The sequence below is a fragment of the Callithrix jacchus genome, chromosome 19 (genome assembly GCF_049354715.1).
Source record: "Callithrix jacchus isolate 240 chromosome 19, calJac240_pri, whole genome shotgun sequence".
In the NCBI taxonomy this organism is placed as follows: domain Eukaryota; kingdom Metazoa; phylum Chordata; class Mammalia; order Primates; family Cebidae; genus Callithrix; species Callithrix jacchus.
Window position 1 is genome coordinate 8,828,258 of NC_133520.1, and position 17,178 is coordinate 8,845,435.

The window sequence follows — 17,178 nt, forward strand, 5'->3', positions numbered from 1 at the left end:
AAGTTGAGCCCAGTTGCCCGAAAAGTTGGAGTACATCATAAAATACCACATGTCTGCGCTGCAGCGAGACATGCAGGCCAAGGGCGTGCCGCTGATGAGGGCTCCAAGAAGGACAAGAAGGGCAAGGACGGCACCAAGACCCTGATGAGCACCATCATGCAGCTGCGGAACATTTGCAACCACCCCTTTTTGTTCCAGCACAGCGAGTCCTTTTCTGAGTACTTGGGGTTCACTGGGGGCATCGTCCAAGGACTGGACTGAGCCCTGGGGAAATTTGAGCTTCTCCATAAAAATCCTCCCAAACTCCGAGCAACCAACCACAAAGTGCTGCTGTTTCTGCCAAATGACCTTCCTTATGACCATCGTGGAAGATTACTGTGCGCATCGCAGGCGGCTTTAAATACCTCAGGCTTGATGGAACCGCGAAGGTTGGAGGACCGGGGCAAGCTGCTGAAAACCTTCAAGGAGCCCAGCTCCGAGTACTTCATCTTCCTGCTCAGCACCCGGGCGGGTGGCGGGGACTCGGCCTGAACTTCCAGTCAGCCGACACTGTGATCATTTCCACAGCGACTGGAAGCCTCACCAGGACCAGCGAGCACGGAGCCAAGTCCAGCACACAGGGCAGCAGAAGGAGGAGCGCGTGCTCCGCCTCCGCACCGTCAACAGTGTGCAGGAGAACATCCTGGCTGCGGCCAAGCACGAGCTCAGCGTGGACCAGCCGGTGACCCAGGCCGCCATGTTAGACCGGAGGTCCTCCAGCCATGAGCATGCGCCTTCCTGCAGGCCATCCTGGAGCAGGAAGAGGAGGAAGCGAAGTGCGGACCATGAGACCGTCAACCAGTTGGTCGCCCGGCACGAGGAGGAGTTTGATCGGTTGATACACAAGGACCTGGAGCTTGACTTATTTTCTTATTTATAACTTATATTCAGTTTTGATTTTGAGTTTTTCTTTGTGTATATCTTTATATTCTTAAGATTCTGTCTAGGGTTTTTGCTAGACATACACATCGTCTTCAACAGCAGACTCATCCGGATACAGGTTAACAGAATGTTTCTCACCTTCCAAAGGTGTGTGGGTTTGTTCGCAAAGCCCAGTGTTCTGTTACCCGCTCCCTCCTGCATTAGGCCTTCTCCTTCCTGGTCAAGAGAGAGTTTGACATCGGAGAGTCCTACAGAGGTGGATGAGAATCAGGCCTTAAGTAACTCATCAGTGAAAACAGGGAGCTAGAACAGATGCACAGCATTCATGCTCTGAGTGTAACCCTGTGGAGCGTTCAACAAACAAAGTGCTTCTTATCATTCACTACATCACTATGGTTAGGAAGCATGATTATTCTTAGGATTTGTTATTTTTCCTATCCAGTGTGGCAGTTCATTATTTCTTCTATACAACCTTTTCACTCTTTCAGAGGGAAACCACATTGGTTGAATTCTTTCTTGTTGCCATTCATACTTTATTTATAAAGTACTTAATAGTCTTTTAAAAATAATTGCTGGATAATTGAGAATGAAGTTGTCATACTTCTATCCAGAAACATCTGCAAAGCTAATCCAAGTGCTTTACTTTAATCTGTAATTTGAGGCCAGTAAAGAAACAGATAGGGGGGAAATCAAATGAAGAGAACTTTTGTCAGTCATAGAAATAGATTCAGATTCAAAACTTCATTAGTACCAATTAAAATAAAAAGGAACTGAGCCACAGAGAGGGATTATTATTCACTAATGCTGTGAAACTTTTACTTCTGATGTTATCAGTTATCAAATATACGGCCTACCGGAAAGTATGTATATTCTACGTTATAGTTTGATAGGTCATTTACAGAACTGCTTATCTCATTCAGGAATGTACACTGTCAAACAAAGATATTTAATGATAGTGTAGTAGCTGTTAGGTTACCTTTGCATACATGTTGAAGTAAAATATGTTTTTGTAAATATCTTTTAACAACTGAAACAATCAAATGTACTATATTGTTTTAAGGTCTCTGAGACAGATCTGTTGAAGAACACGTAAACACTTGAGTAGTCACTAAATGAGTCCATGTCGAATTTGATTAAACTGGAAGATTCCTGGATCCAGGAAATTAAAACCATATACAATAACTTAGTGTTTTGTCTAGTTGGTATAAAACAGTTAATGTTATAACAAATATAGTGAGAATTTAGGCAATATGTAAAAATGTATTCATTAATGGAAGGGTTTCATTGGCAATTCTTATGTCCGTTTTTGGTCCTTTGACTTGAATTCAGCAGGGGGATTCTGATAATGTTAGATATAAAGGCCTTTCCAAACCACGCACTTGATCAAGTTGGAAATTAGGGGTAGAGGTCCCCTTGAGGCATATTATTTACATTTTAAGTTTTTATTGCAGACAAAAATATAGTGGGCTATTTCCTAAGGAAAACAAAAAGTTATCATCCCTATAAAGTTCTTCCCTATAAAGATAAATTTTATGTTCTACAAGCTTTCTTTTCTACTTGATTGAGACAGGCTTCCTCCTTCCACTGCAAAGTCACCCATCCCTCACTCAGCCCCTCCAATGCCTCTGTGGTCACCAGTGACTCTTCAGGTACCTGCTCATGTCAAATAGGAATGTCTGTTAGCCCAAGAATTTCCTCTCCGCTTTCTCCAGGCATCCTTATGAAATGTATCCTCTGTAGATCGCAGGGTTTTTTTTTTTTTTTTTTTGAGACCGAGTTTTGCTCTTGTTGCCCAGGCTGGAGTGCAATGGCAAGATCTTGGCTCACTGCAACCTCTGCCTCCCAGATTCAAGCGATTCTCCTGCCTCAGCCTCCCAAGTAGCTGGGATTACAGGCATGCGTGCCACTATGCCTGGCTAATTTTTTTGTATTTTTAGTAGAGACAGGGTTTCACTACATTTGTCAGGCTGGTCTTGAACTCCTGACCTCAAGTGATCCACCCGCCTTGGCCTCCCAAAGTGTTGTGATTACAGGCATGAGCCACCGCGCCCTACCTAGTCTTCAGTTTTTAAGTCTGTATATTTGAATGTTCCTAAAGAGAAACTTATTTTCTCTTTAGATCTGAATGGCATAGACTTAACTCCTGTGCAAGATACTCCTGTGGCTTCAAGAAAAGAAGATACATACGTTCATTTTAATGTGGACATTGAGCTCCAGAAGCATGTTGAAAAATTAACCAAAGGTTTGTAATCTTAAATAATAATTGGCTTCTTTATGAACAGAATTCTCATCTTATTTGTGTTTGTACATATGGTGGACCTGGCAGAGTTAGTATCTGGCAAAAGCAAATGTCACACAGTGTTTATTGATTTCAATAAAATATACATATTTTTTAAATGTGGGAATTAGGAATTGTGTTATCTACTTGTCTAGTAACACTGTTATGTAGTAAAAAATCTTTAATAATAGAATTTTGTTGTCTTTACCAAGAAAACAAAGTTTTTCGCACACTGAAGGTCTGCTCCCTAAGGCTCCCTGATCAGCTGGGCATGGTGGCGCATGCGTGTAGACCCAGCTACCTGGGAGGCTGAGGCAGGAGAATGGCTTGAACCCAGGAGATGGAGGTTGCAGTGAGCTGAGATTGCGCCATTGCACTCCAGCAACTGGGTAAAAAGAGCAAAACTCCATCTCAAAAAAAATAAAAATAAAAAGGATAAAAGAAGCTGGGCTCAGTAGGTCATGTCTATAATCCTAGCACTTCAGGAGGCTGAAGTGGAACTATCACTTGAGTCCAAGAGTCTGAGACAAGCCTGGACAGCATAGGGAGACCCCTGTCTCTAAAATAATTTTTATAATTAGCTGGATGTAGTGGTATGTGCTTATGGTCCCAGCTCGTTGGGAGACTGTGGTGGGAGGATTGCTTTAGCCCAGTCTCTTGCTTGAGACTGCAAGCAAGCCATGAACACACCACTGCACTCCAGCCTGAGCAACACAGTGAGGACCTGTCTCAAAAAAAAAAAAGGCAAAAGAAATGAACATTCAATTCATAGACTCAGAAGTGGAAACAGCAAGTAAACATAAATAGATGCTCAACTTTAGGAGTCATGAGAATCGTTAAAATACCATTTTCTTTCCAGCAGATTAGAGCACAAATTAAGAAGTTTGATAACAGGAGGATGTATGAAAGTGGACTGTTGATGGTAGTGTTAAATATGTACTGTTGGCCAGGCAAGGTGGCTCAGGCCTGTAATCCTACCACTTTAGGAAGCCTAGTCGGGTTTATCACCTGAAGTTGAGGTTCGAGACCAGCCTGACCAACATGGAGAAACCCCATCTCTACTAAACATACAAAATGAGCCAGGCACGTTGGTGCATGCCTGTAATCCCAGCAATTCGGGAGGCTGAGGCAAGAAAATCTCTTAAACCCGGGGAGGTGGAGGTTGCGGTGAGCCGATAGGGCCACTGCACTCAAGCCTGGGCAACAAGAGCGAAACTCTGTCTCTGAATAAATAAAATAAAACAGGGCCGGGCACGGTGGCTCATGCCTGTAATCCCAGCACTTCGGGAGGCCAAGGCGGGTGGATCACGAGGTCAAGAGATCGAGACCATCCTGGTCAACATGGTGAAACCCCGTCTCTACTAAAAATACAAAAAATTAGCTGGGCATGGTGGCGCGTGCCTGTAGTCCCAGCTACTCGAGAGGCTGAGGCAGAATTGCTTGAACCCAGAAGGCGGAAGTTGCGGTGAGCCAAGATCGCGCCATTGCACTCCAGCCTGGGTAACAAGAGTGAAACTCCGTCTCAAAAATAAATAAATAAATAAATAATAAAATAAAATGCACTTAATCTTTGACCCACAGTTTCACATCTGGGATCTATCACAATTACAGTCTTCCAGGAGCACAAAGATATATTTACATAGAAAGTCTCCTAACCAACCTCTACATACCTTGCTGAATTCAACTTTGCCGTTTTCTTGTAAAACCTGTGAGAGGATACAATGAACACTTGGGAGATGGCTACTCTTGAGATGACGGCAGATTTCTATTCTCACTTGTTGAGCTTAACGTGCACCATGTTTGTCTTTATTTAAGCCATTTGTACTTTTCTTATGTAATTGTACAATTATAAAAACCAATGTATGGCCGGGCGCAGTGGCTCATGCCTGTAATTCCAGCACTTTGGGAAGTGGAGGCGGGTGGATTACCTGAAGTGAGGAGTTCAAGACCAACCAGGCCAACAAGTGAAACTCCGTCTCTACTAAAAATACACACACAAAAATTAGCCAGGCCTGGTGGCAGGTGCCTGTAGTCCCAGCTACACAGGAGGCTGAGGCAGAAGAATTGATTGATCCCTGAAGATGGAGATTGCAGTGAGCAGAGAGCGTGCCATTGCACTCCAGCCTGGGCAACAGAGCAAGACTCCTTAAAAAAAATATATATATATATATATATACACATACATGTATATATGGCTGTGCATGGTGGCTCACGCCTATAATCCCAACACTTTGGGAGGCTGAGGTGGGTGGATCATGAGGTCAAGAGATCGAGACCATCCCGGTCAACAAGGTGAAACCCCGTCTCTACTAAAAATACAAAAATTAGCTGGGCATGGTGGCGCGTGCCTGTAGTCCCAGGTACTCGGGAGGCTGAGACAGGAGAATTGCTTGAACCCAGGAGGTGGAGGTTGCGGTGAGCCGAGATCGCGCCATTGCACTCCAGCCTGGGTAACTAGCGAAACTCCATCTCAAAAAAAAAAAAAAATCAGCACTTATATATAAAAATGAGTAGCAGCTATACATGCTCAAAACATTTTTTATGTCACTTTACAAGTTTTCCTTGTACCAGGACCTAGAGATCAGTATATTCATTGTGCTTAGTGTTCAAATGACAACAAACTTTTATTAGTTAAGCATTTCATGTTGAAAATTCTTAAATCAGACTTTGACTCAAATGGAATTCTTCCATGATTACAAAAGAAAGCAGTTTTTGTACTATTTAAAAACAGATGACATTAACGTAAGCCATCTATACTATAATTTGAAAAAGGAAAAAAAAAGCGTAGTTTTGATCCTTTTAAATCAATTTTTAGAATTTTGTATGCTTGATTTAGATATTTTCCTTCTCTTTCTTTTAATTTTAGCTTGTAGTCTGGGTTGATCCTCTGGATGGAACCAAGGAGTATACTGAAGGTTCGTATCTCTTTTGTATTCATATTTGACAGCAGTAAGACAAGGAGATGATATTTAGTTGTAAATATTTGATATTTTGTATGTTGTATGGAAAGCTAGTATCATGTGTTATGTTTTGCCCTAAAGCTACATTTGTGGTCATGGTTATCACATACATCACTGATTATCAAGACAGAGGAAGAAAATTCATCTTTTCAAATACCACTCCTCACGTACTCTACCAGCGCCACACTTCTAATGTCTCCCAGATGAGAATAACTAACACAGTAAACCAGTGTTACCAAAGTGAAACCTATGCTGAACCCCCAGCTTTAACGGGGTAGAAAAACGATAACCAGCACAGCTGTGTAGCTCTTGCTCTGCCACCTCCACCATCCCATGCCTGTCTCACTCACTCTCCCCTCATCTGTGAACTGCTTAGCTGCAAAAACACCTTTGACCAATTGATGTAATAATGATGAGTCATAACATGAGCAAGTTATATAATTGACATTTATTTCTTCTCTACAGGTCTTCTTGATAATGTAACAGTTCTTATTGGAATTGCTTATGAAGGAAAAGCCATAGCAGGAATTATTAACCAGCCATATTACAACTATGAGGTATTACTACAAGTGATACAAAGTTATTTCATTAGATAAATAAGGATGGTGTTATATGGTTCTTTATGTTATCTAAGCGAGTAGTTTTTAGCTTGGTTGCACATGCAATCATCTGGGGAACTTTCACTTTTAAAATTTTTTTATTATCTTCAACGTTTTTTAGCTATGCTGTTAACTGTTGAGAAACTTTTAAAAATATGGATTCCGATGCCATTCTCGAGAACAATTGAATCAAAATCTCTGGCGACATTGATACTGGGCATGTAAATATATGTATGTCTATATATACAGATATACTGTATGCATTATCTATTTTTAAATTAATTCCTTATGATTCAAATACAAATGTTAGAGAATTACTGATATGATTCTTGATTAGCTTGGGCATCAAGACATCTGATTTAGCCGGGCGCGGTGGCTCAAGCCTGTAATCCCAGCACTTTGGGAGGCCGAGGCGGTGGATCACAAGGTCAAGAGATCGAGACCATCCTGGTAAACATGGTGAAACCCCGTCTCTACTAAAAATACAAAAAATTAGCTGGGCATGGTGGCGCTTGCCTGTAATCCCAGCTACTCAGGAGGCTGAGTCAGGAGAATTGCCTGAACCCAGGAGGCGGAGGTTGCGGTGAGCCGAGATTGCGCCATTGCACTCCAGCCTGAGTAACAAGAGCGAAACTCTTTGTATGTTGTATGGAAAGCTAGTATCATGTGTTATGTTTTGCCCTAAAGCTACATTTGTGTCATGGTTATCACATACATGTGATTTTTTTTTAAAAAAGAAAAAAGAAAGAAAGATATCTGATTTACAATTGGTTTGTCAAGCACATTAAAGAAATGAACCATTTCAACAAGGGAAAGATGCTAGCCATGTTGTTTTCCAGTTAATGTTGCATAGTGCCTGAATTACAGTCCGTGTTGGTAACAGAACCTGTTATGCTCGTGCCCTCTTTCCTCGTCTCTTCTAATCTGCTTTGATTTTCTATTATATATCAGAGAAATTGCCTTCCATAGAAGCAAGAGACTAGTGTAATTTCAAAGTAAGAATAAGAATATACCATTAAATTACATTAAATTTTATAGAAAATGGTTGAGATAAAGTAGTTAAGGTATTTATATTAATGAGACCTTGATAGAACTTTAGAGAAACAAAATAATCAGAGTGGGCAATATTACTTCTGATTTTCCACTCTGAGTTGAAAGCAGGATTAATCTTTATTTCTAATATAAATTTGTTGTTTTCTGCTGTTCATATAATTATAAATTTTATTTAAGGAGTCATGTGTTTCTTAGGATTTACCAAAATAGTTATATGTTATTGAGAATGTCCCTTGGGTTAAATTGCTCGTGTCTATTAATTCTTTAAATATCATTTTAATGTTCTTTTTTTTTTTTTTTGAGGCAGAGTTTCGCTCTTGTTACCCAGGCTGGAGTGCAATGGCACGATCTCAGCTCACCACAACCTTCGCCTCCTGGGTTCAGGCAATTCTCCTGCCTCAGCCTCCCGAGTAGCTGGGATTACAGGCACGTGCCACCATGCCCAGCTAATTTTTTGTATTTTTGGTAGAGACGGGGTTTCATCCTGTTGACCATGATGGTCTCGATCTCTTGACCTCGTGATCCACCCGCCACGGCCTCCCAAAGTGCTGGGATTACAGGCTTGAGCCACCATGCCCGGCCATTTTAATGTTCATACTGTTATATGCAGACACAAGTTTGTGGTTTTTATGTAAACTTTAATTTAAGACTATTACTTTTTTTTTTTTTTGGAGACAGAATCTCACTCTGTCGCCCAGGCTGAACTTCAGTGGTGCAATCTCAGCTCACTGCAACCTCCACCTCCTGGATTCAAGCGATTGTTCTGCCTCAGCCTCCATAGTAGCTGGGATTACAGGCTTGCACCATCACGCCTAATTTTTTTTTTTTTTTTGACATTTTTAGTAGAGACAGGGTTTCACCATATTGGCCAGGCTGGTCTCAAACTCCTGACCTTGTGAACCACCCACCTGGGCCTCCCAGAGTGCTGGGATTACAGGCGTGAGCCACCGTGCCAGGCAAGACTATTACTTTAGAAAGGGACATTTAATTCATAGAAAGCATTGTAATGCATGGTACCTTTCATCAAGAAAAAAATCTAAGTGCTTAGGAGTTAATAATTTTCACCACTTCTTTCTGAGATTAGAAAAATTGTATTCATTTTCCACAGAACAATGAAAAGCAGCAGTTAAGGGAACACAGGAATGAAGCAAAGGTGAGAAAAATAGCTAGGGTTTTGGCTCCACTAGCAGGTAGAAAAGAGATAGGCAACTTACAGAACCCCAGGTGGTCACTGTGCATCCCACCCACATACAGTTCATTTTCTCCTGTGCTGCTTCTCTTCCTTACCTCTCTCTGTATCACTTCCCCTTCTGTGCACTCTCTTTATCCTTTCTTTTGCTTTTCTTGCTTATGCCTTAAAACTCATTACAATAAATGGAAGTAGAAACGTTGCTCAGCTGTGTTGGTGGTTTTCAGGCTAAAGATTCAATTTTAAATCATCATCACCATAATAACTAAAATTTATTAAGAATTTACTGTATGCAGGCCAGGCGCGGTGGCTCAAGCCTGTAATCCCAGCACTTTGGGAGGCCGAGGCGGGTGGATCACGAGGTCAAGAGATCGAGACCATCCTGGTCAACATGGTGAAACCCCGTCTCTACTAAAAATACAAAAAATTAGCTGGGCATGGTGATGCGTGCCTGTCATCCCAGCTGCTCGGGAGGCTGAGGCAGGAGAATTGCCTGAACCCAGGAGGCGGAGGTTGCGGTGAGCCGAGATCGCGCCATTGCACTCCAGCCTGGGTAACAAGAGGGAAACTCTGTTTCAAAAAAAAAAAGAATTTACTGTATGCTGCCAGGCTCAAGGGTGTCAAATGTATCCTTTCACTGAATACTCACCACAGCCCTCTGAGGAAACTATTATCTTCATTTTAAAGAGGAAACTGAGGCAATTAACTTGCCTGTGGTCACCCAGGTGGTAAATAGCAGAGCTGGGATTCAAACTCAAATCCAAACCTTGCTACTATATAACTTTATATTGTCCTCCTGAGCCAGAGAAAAGACTTATCAATTCAAACTTTATTATTGCTTCCAACATATACTAAAGTTGGTAGGCACTTAAAGGAATTAGCATGAAGAAACGCAATCCAGTTTTACATTGAAGCCAGTTTTTTTTTGAGATGAAGTCTCACTCTGTTACCGAGGCTGGAGTGCAATGGTGCAATCTCGGCTCACTGCAGTCTCCACCCCTTGAGTTCAAGCAATTCTCTGCCTCAGCCTCCCTAGTAGCTACGATTATAGGCATATGCCACCATGCCTGGCTAATTTTTGTACTTTTTATTTTTTGAGACAGAGTCTTGCCTGTTGCCTAGGCTGGAGTGAAGTGGCGTGATCTCTGCTCACTGCAACCTCTGCCTCTTGGGTTCAAGTGATTCTCATGCCTCAGCCTCCTGAGTAGCTGGGATTACAGGTGTGCGCCAGCATGCCCAGCTAATTGGAATCTGTACTTTTCAGATTCCAAGCTTCTCCTGTAGTGTAAGTGCAGGTGGGAACAGAGGAAGCACATTAACATATACTGAGCACCCAGTGCCTGTTCTTTGGCTCTGTTGCCACGGTTGCCGTCAGACTCTCGGGATTGCCCTATCTATGGAGAGTTGTCTCACCCAGGGCCACAGCTCTTCCCAAGGCAGCTCATTTCCAGTGACTGACTATTGCAGGAGCTCAAAGACCTGCCCTTTCATCCCAGTTTGGGAGAACCCTGAAGGGCTGTGGTAACTCCAGAGCTACCGAAGGAACAGCTCCCCGTAGGGTCAGCTCTTGTGCCTGCATCACAGTTTATGTCTTCCCTCTGCACATGCCCTTGTCCTTCAACAGGTGTTGATGCCAAGCACATTTCCTAGCAAACATATCACCTGTCTCAGAGTCTGCTTCCCAGGGAACCAACCTGCAACACAAGCATATTTCACAATAACAGCACCCAGGGTACTGCTGTAGGGCAAATAAGATGATGTGTTTGACGACATTTTGGCAAGTAAACTTAGGTAGTCTAATTTAGTGTTGAAGAATATCATCTGTGAAGACAGATGAGCCAATTTTGGGTAGTAAACTTCCTAGAGCCTTTAGCCAGATCACTTAATTATTCCGTATTCCATTTTTCTCATCTTTAAGGATGACAGTACCTACTTCATCAATAATGTATTGGCCTTTTCAGTTGCCCTATCTCCATAGCAGTAAAATACATTGTCATCATTACCTATTCCAGTAGCAACATGCTTTTTAATATTTCATGGATAATGAAGAGTAGTAATCAATGCGTGGTATTTCATTTCCTGGGGATCTTAGCACCTTCTGAAAATGGCCACTTTCAAATACAACAGATCACTAGATGATTCAGAGAATCAGTAATAAGTTTATGATGTTTCAATACATTATAAACCATAATCAGTTTATAAGGATTCTGGGGAATAACCAAACTTTTTTTTTTCTTTTCTTTTCTCTATTTCCCTTACTTTCAGAAGGGGCAAACCAAACATTCTTTGAAACTATTAACCAGAACAATAATCATAATAATCGGCAGATTCTCAGGAAGAATTCTTTGTCAGTGATATTGTTCTTGTACTTTATAAAATTATTGTGTTTTTATTTTTTTAATCATGATGCTAATATGAAATATTCCATCTATGGCTAACATTCTTCTCCAAATAATCACAAGTTTTGTTGTTTCACTTGTTTACATAGGCAGGACCAGATGCTGTGTTGGGGAGGACGATCTGGGGAGTCTTAGGTTTAGGTGCCTTTGGGTTTCAGCTGAAAGAAGTCCCCACTGGGAAACACATTATCACCACTACCCGATCCCACAGCAACAAGTTGGTTACTGACTGTGTTACCGCCATGAACCCCGATGTTGTGCTGCGAGTGGGAGGAGCAGGAAATAAGGTATGAAAAAGGTCTGTCACCTGCTCTGAAATACAAGTGAGTTGTTGAAATCCTGGACTTTTAAAAACATCAAATAAGAGTTTAAAGAGATGGGAGTAAGGATTACAATTTGTACATTTCAGCAGTATTTAAATTTTAAAAATAAATTTAAGAGTCAAGTTTTTTTTTTTTTTAATCTGAGAGAGTTCAGTGTTAATAAAAGTCATCAGGGTGAGACTCATGTTTCTCGCCAAAGACCTTATTTTCCCAAGGACCCTCTTAGATGATTTCCTAGTCCTCCTGGAGGCTTAAGCTCGGGCCTGCCTGCCCACTTCCTATCTATTTCCCCCATTCTTTCATCCAGGTTTCCAACCTGCTGAGAGAATTATGAAATGAGACACAATTTGATCTACATCCCTAGCCCTGATCTGTTCTCATCTGATTGTCCCCTGGATATCATCATGATGACATCCCTCAGGTATCTCAAATTCAGCGTGTCCAATTTGAGTTCATCCTCTTTCTACCCACCTCTGGAAGTGTTCCTTTCTCTGTTTTACTATTCGGCTAAAGCACCACCATTTTCCTAAGTGTCCAGCCAGATACCTGAAAGTCGTCCTAGACCCCTTCATTCTTCCCTCACATCCTATCAATCTGGTCCTACTTACATATCTTCTTGAATACTTCCAATGTCTCCTCTTGTCCACATCAGTTGCTAGTACTATAGTTGAAACCTATCAGCATCCCTCACCCAGCTGTTCCAATAGCTTCCAAAGTGGTCTGCCTGTTCAATCCAGTCTTCCAATTAAAAATGCAAAACTACTCCTGTGGCCCAAATCCTCAGATGACTCCCCATCACAATTTAAAATAGAGGCCTATTAGCAAGGGTTGTAAGGCCTTCTATATCTTGGTCCTTGGACCCTTCCAAGCCTCATCTCCCATCATCCAACTCATACTTCAGCTCTAGTGATATGGAACTGCACGTACTGTACTGCCTGATACGTTTTCACACGTGTGTGGAGCACAGGGAAGGTAATAGACGTTTAATGAATTGAATGGAATTTATTTCTCCTCACCTATGTATTAGAAGTAATTATTTTTAGGTTTTCTAAAGGCATTTACTCATAATAATAAAAAATGGGAGTTTAAGAAACTAAAGGGGGCCGGGCACAGTGGCTCATGCCTGTAATCCCATCATTTTGGAAAGGCAAGGTGGGTGGATCACCTGAGGTCAGCAGTTCAAGACCACCTGACCAACATGGAGAAACCCCATCTCTACTGAAAATACAGAATTAGCCTGGTGTGGTGGCACGTGCCTATAATCCCAGTGACTCGGGAGGCTGAGGCAGGAGAATTGCTTGAACCTGGGAGGCAGATGTTGCAGTGAGCCAAGATTGCACCGTTGCACTCCAGCCTGGGCAACAAGAGTGAAACTCCATCTCAAATAAAAGAAAAAGAAACAAAAGGGTTTTTGTTTGTTTGTTTGTTTGAGATGGAGTCTTGCTCTCGTTGCCCAAGCTGGAGTGCAATGGCAAGATCCTGGCTCATTGCAACCTCCACCTCCCAGGTTTAAGCAATTCTCATGCCCCAGCCTTCCAAGTAGCTGGGATTACGGGTAATTTTTTTATAGTTTTAGTAGAGATGGTTTTTTGCTATGTTGGCCAGGCTGATCTCAAACTCCTGGCCACAAGTGATCCACCTGCCTCAGCCTCCCAAATTTCTGGGATTATAGGAGTGAGCCACCGAGAGCAGCCTCTAATAATGGTCAATTTTTTAGATGTTTAAAAAAATTTTAATTAATTCTGCAATAAATGTAATTGCTTTTACACTAAAAAAAAAAACATGAATAAAAGAAACATGTTATTTTATGTAACTTGGAATATAGAAATTGTTCAGAGATCCTCTTTGTAGCTTTTTTGACCATTATATTTTCTTCATATCACTATATTATGCATTTATTCTCTGTATTTCTTCATAATAATGGTATAATTTAAATCTGCTAAAGGCTTTAACCTAAGTTTAATAGAGGAACTGATTAAATATCCATGATAGAAACAAGCAGTTTTTCTTCTCTGTACCTCAATCTTTTCATGACTTTCTATTATGCTTTCAAGTATCAAAGGATAGTTGTTACTTTCACCCTTACAGATTATTCAGCTGATTGAAGGCAAAGCCTCTGCTTATGTCTTTGCAAGTCCTGGATGTAAGAAGTGGGATACCTGTGCTCCAGAAGTTATTTTACATGCTGTGGGAGGTTAGTCTGTTTTATTTTGAGAAATTCATAGTTGTTATACAATTATATCGTGCTAAGACATAATATGTCAGTAATATTATTTTACTTATACCCTGATGATATAAAAGCCAGAAGGAAGCTTAGAGATTATTCAGTCCAAACCCCTCATATAATAGATGGATGAGAGAGTAGATTTTCAGCAAGTTTTACTTTAGTTATAATCTCTTTTTTCAAACTTTGATCTGCATACAGTTGATTTAATTTAGCCCTTATTTATGGCCTTTTTTTTTTTTGAGATGGAGTCTCCCTCTGTTCCCCAGGTTGGAGTGCGGTGGCACGATCTTGGCCCACTGCAACCTCTGCCTCCCGGGTTCAAGTGATTATCCTGCCTCACCCTCCCAAGTAGCTGGGACTACAGGTGCATGCCACCATGCCCAGCTAATTTTTTGTATTTTTAGTAGAGATGGATTTTACCATGTTGGCCAGGCTGGGCTCAAACTCCTTTACCTGAGCTGATCTGCCTGCCTCGGCCTCCCAAAGTGCTGGGATTACAGGCATGAGCCACTGTGCCTGGCCTATAGGCTTTTTATTTTATTTTATTTGACACAGGGTCTCTCTTGTCCAGGCTGGAATGCAGTGGCATGATCATGGCTCACTGCAGCCTTGAACTCCTGGGCTCATGCCATCCTCCCACCTTACCCCTCCAGGTAGCTGGGACTACAGGCGTGTGCCACTATGCCTGGCTAATTTTGGTATTTTTTTTAGCAATGGTGTTTTGTCATATTGCCCAAGCTGGTCTTGAACTCATAGACTCAAGCAATCCTCCCACCTTAGCCTCCCAAAGTCCTGGGATTCCAGGCATGAGCCACTGTGCCCAGCCTATTTATGGCTTAAATGTTTTTAGGGGTCTTTTTCTTGTAAAGCAAAATGTTCATTAGTAGTGTCACTTCACTAAGTCTCTTTTAAGCCAATATGGGTGAATATCTCAGTACTGGTTTTAAAGATCATACAGTTAGAATTTTTTTTTAATCTGACTGAAAATGCATTGCAAATAAATACATAGTAAGATAATTTTTCAATTTTCAATAGACATCAGTTCACATCTACCCTTAGTAAGCAGTGCCTTTTAAAATCCCTGTCAGATTTAAAAATGGCAATAAACAAAACACTTTATTTTTTATTTCTCCTAATATATTATTTTATCAATAGCTTAGCATATTATATGACGAGGATGTTAAACTGTACTTCTTCACAGTCGATTTTTACTGGGATGTGAGATGAAACTAATATAATAGAATTCTATTTTATTAACATCCTTTAATCTTTTACCAATTAAATTATTAATATTAAATAATAGAGTGAAGAAAGACGTTTTTGAAAATGGGAGTAGTGATGATGGACTATTATCAAAAGAAAAAGTAATACCTCAGGAGTAGAGAAACTGACACCAAGAAATGCAGATTGAAAATGCCAAATAAAATTAATCAATCAGAGAAAAAATAATTTTACATCCTTTAATTAGTTAAAATTGTTCTATCGTCTTAAAGTTCAAGTGAATTAAAACTTAAGCTTTATGGAACCCAGTATCTGATTTGATCCAGAATTTATTGGCTACTATTGGATAAGGAAGCAAAAGGTACTCAGTAATAACTAGAAAAACCACAATCCAATTAGCCACTAATTTTGATTGATTGATTGATGTTTTTCTATAGGCAAGTTAACTGATATCCATGGGAACGTTCTTCAGTACCACAAGGATGTGAAGCATCTGAACTCTGCAGGAGTCCTGGCCACACTGAGGAATTATGACTACTATGCAAGCCGGGTTCCAGACTCTGTTAAAAATGCACTTGTTCCTTAAAGGAAAGTTCATGTGGCCGGGCGCGGTGGCTCACGCCTGTAATCCCAGCACTTTGGGAGGCCGAGGTGGGTGGATTGCTTAAGCTCAGGAATTTGAGACCAGCCTGGGCAACATAGTGAGACCCCATCTCTACAAAAATACAAATTAGCCGGCTGTCCCGGTATGCGCCTGTAGTCCCAGCTGCTTGGGAGGCTGAGGCAGGAGAATCGCTTGAGCCCAGGAGGCAGAGGTTGCAGTGAGCCAAGAGCAAGCCACTGCACTGCAGCCGAGGTGATAGGAGTGAAACCCTGTCTCAGGAAGAAAAAGATACATGAAAAAAACAAACCAGAAAGTACCAAAAGTTTCATTTACTGAGCTACGAGAAAGACTTAGTTCTCAAAATGATACATTTTCAAGCTAATTGGATAGAATTAGAGTTCCACCTTTATTCATTGTTAAGCAGTGATTTCTATTTAGTTATTATATTTAGGTATTGAAAATAAAATAAAATAATGTAACTTGATTTATCAACCAGACCAATTTCGATGTCTGGAGAACTTACTAACTCAATATGTTATATTTGTTTTTCTCTATTTAGGTGCAGAAATGAGAAAAAGGTTTAGTTCCTATTGACAATGCAGGTCAATTGTTAATCAGCGTTCCTGTCTTTTAAACCGGTTTCTTTAGGGCACAATTTTTCCTGGAATCTCACTCTTGTTTTTCCCAGTAATTTAAAACATGTTTCTACTTAAATTAAGAATATACATGTTATTATATATGCTGATGAAACAGATTTATGAGAAAAGGTTTTTTAAAAATAAATTATTTCATCCTAGCTCTTTGTTATTCACCAGCTTTTTAAAAAAGTGTTTGAAAATTATAAATTCTCTGCTTTGGGGATTTGTTTGTTTGTTTATTTTGAGATGGAGTCATGCTCTTTTGCCCAGGCTGGAGTGTGGTGACATGATCTCGGCTCACTGCAACTTCCGCCTCCCAGGTTCAAGCGATTCTTCTCCCGTGCAGCTGGGATTACAGGTGCGCGCCATCACACCCAGGTAATTTTTGTATTTTTGGCATCGGGGTTTCACCACATTGGTCAGGCTGGTCTTAAACTCCTGACCTCGTGATCGGCCCACCTCGGCCTCCCAAAGTGCTGGGATTACAGGCATGAGCTACCGTGGCTGGCCTAGTTTACTTTTATGGCATCATTATAAAGCTTAATTGTGGAAAGCTGGGTACTTCTGTTCCTTCCAATGAGAGATGATAACATAAACCATCAAAATTATTCTGATAATATACCTAAGTTTTAATTTTTAGGTCTCTGTCCATTGCTTTCAATTAAATTTCTCTTTTCAAATCAAAAAAGTGATTTAAATTAACAGTTCCCAGGCCTGGTGCAGTGGCTCATGCCTGTAATCCCAGCACTTTGGGAGGCCAAGGCAG

General features: G+C 41.0%; 2 protein-coding genes across 2 annotated transcripts in view; one reads left to right on the top strand and one right to left on the bottom strand.

The window, feature by feature from the left end:
• The window catches only part of LOC144580349 (transport and Golgi organization protein 1 homolog), a 92,924-nt gene extending 92,277 nt beyond the window's left edge, over positions 1–647 (bottom strand). Inside the window, exon 1 of the mRNA XM_078356500.1 lies at positions 405–647. The gene's annotated coding sequence lies outside the window, so the exon portion shown is untranslated. The remainder of the gene's footprint in view (positions 1–404) is intronic.
• LOC144580461 (3'(2'),5'-bisphosphate nucleotidase 1-like) lies at positions 415–16,570 on the top strand. Its single transcript, XM_078357344.1, has 9 exons — positions 415–479; positions 568–873; positions 976–1,039; positions 6,066–6,114; positions 6,625–6,716; positions 8,920–8,964; positions 11,489–11,686; positions 13,811–13,916; positions 15,608–16,570. The coding sequence occupies exons 1-9, from the start codon at positions 415–417 to the stop codon at positions 15,754–15,756; spliced, it is 1,074 nt and encodes a 357-aa protein (XP_078213470.1). The 3' UTR covers positions 15,757–16,570.
• Positions 16,571–17,178: the final 608 nt, after the last annotated feature.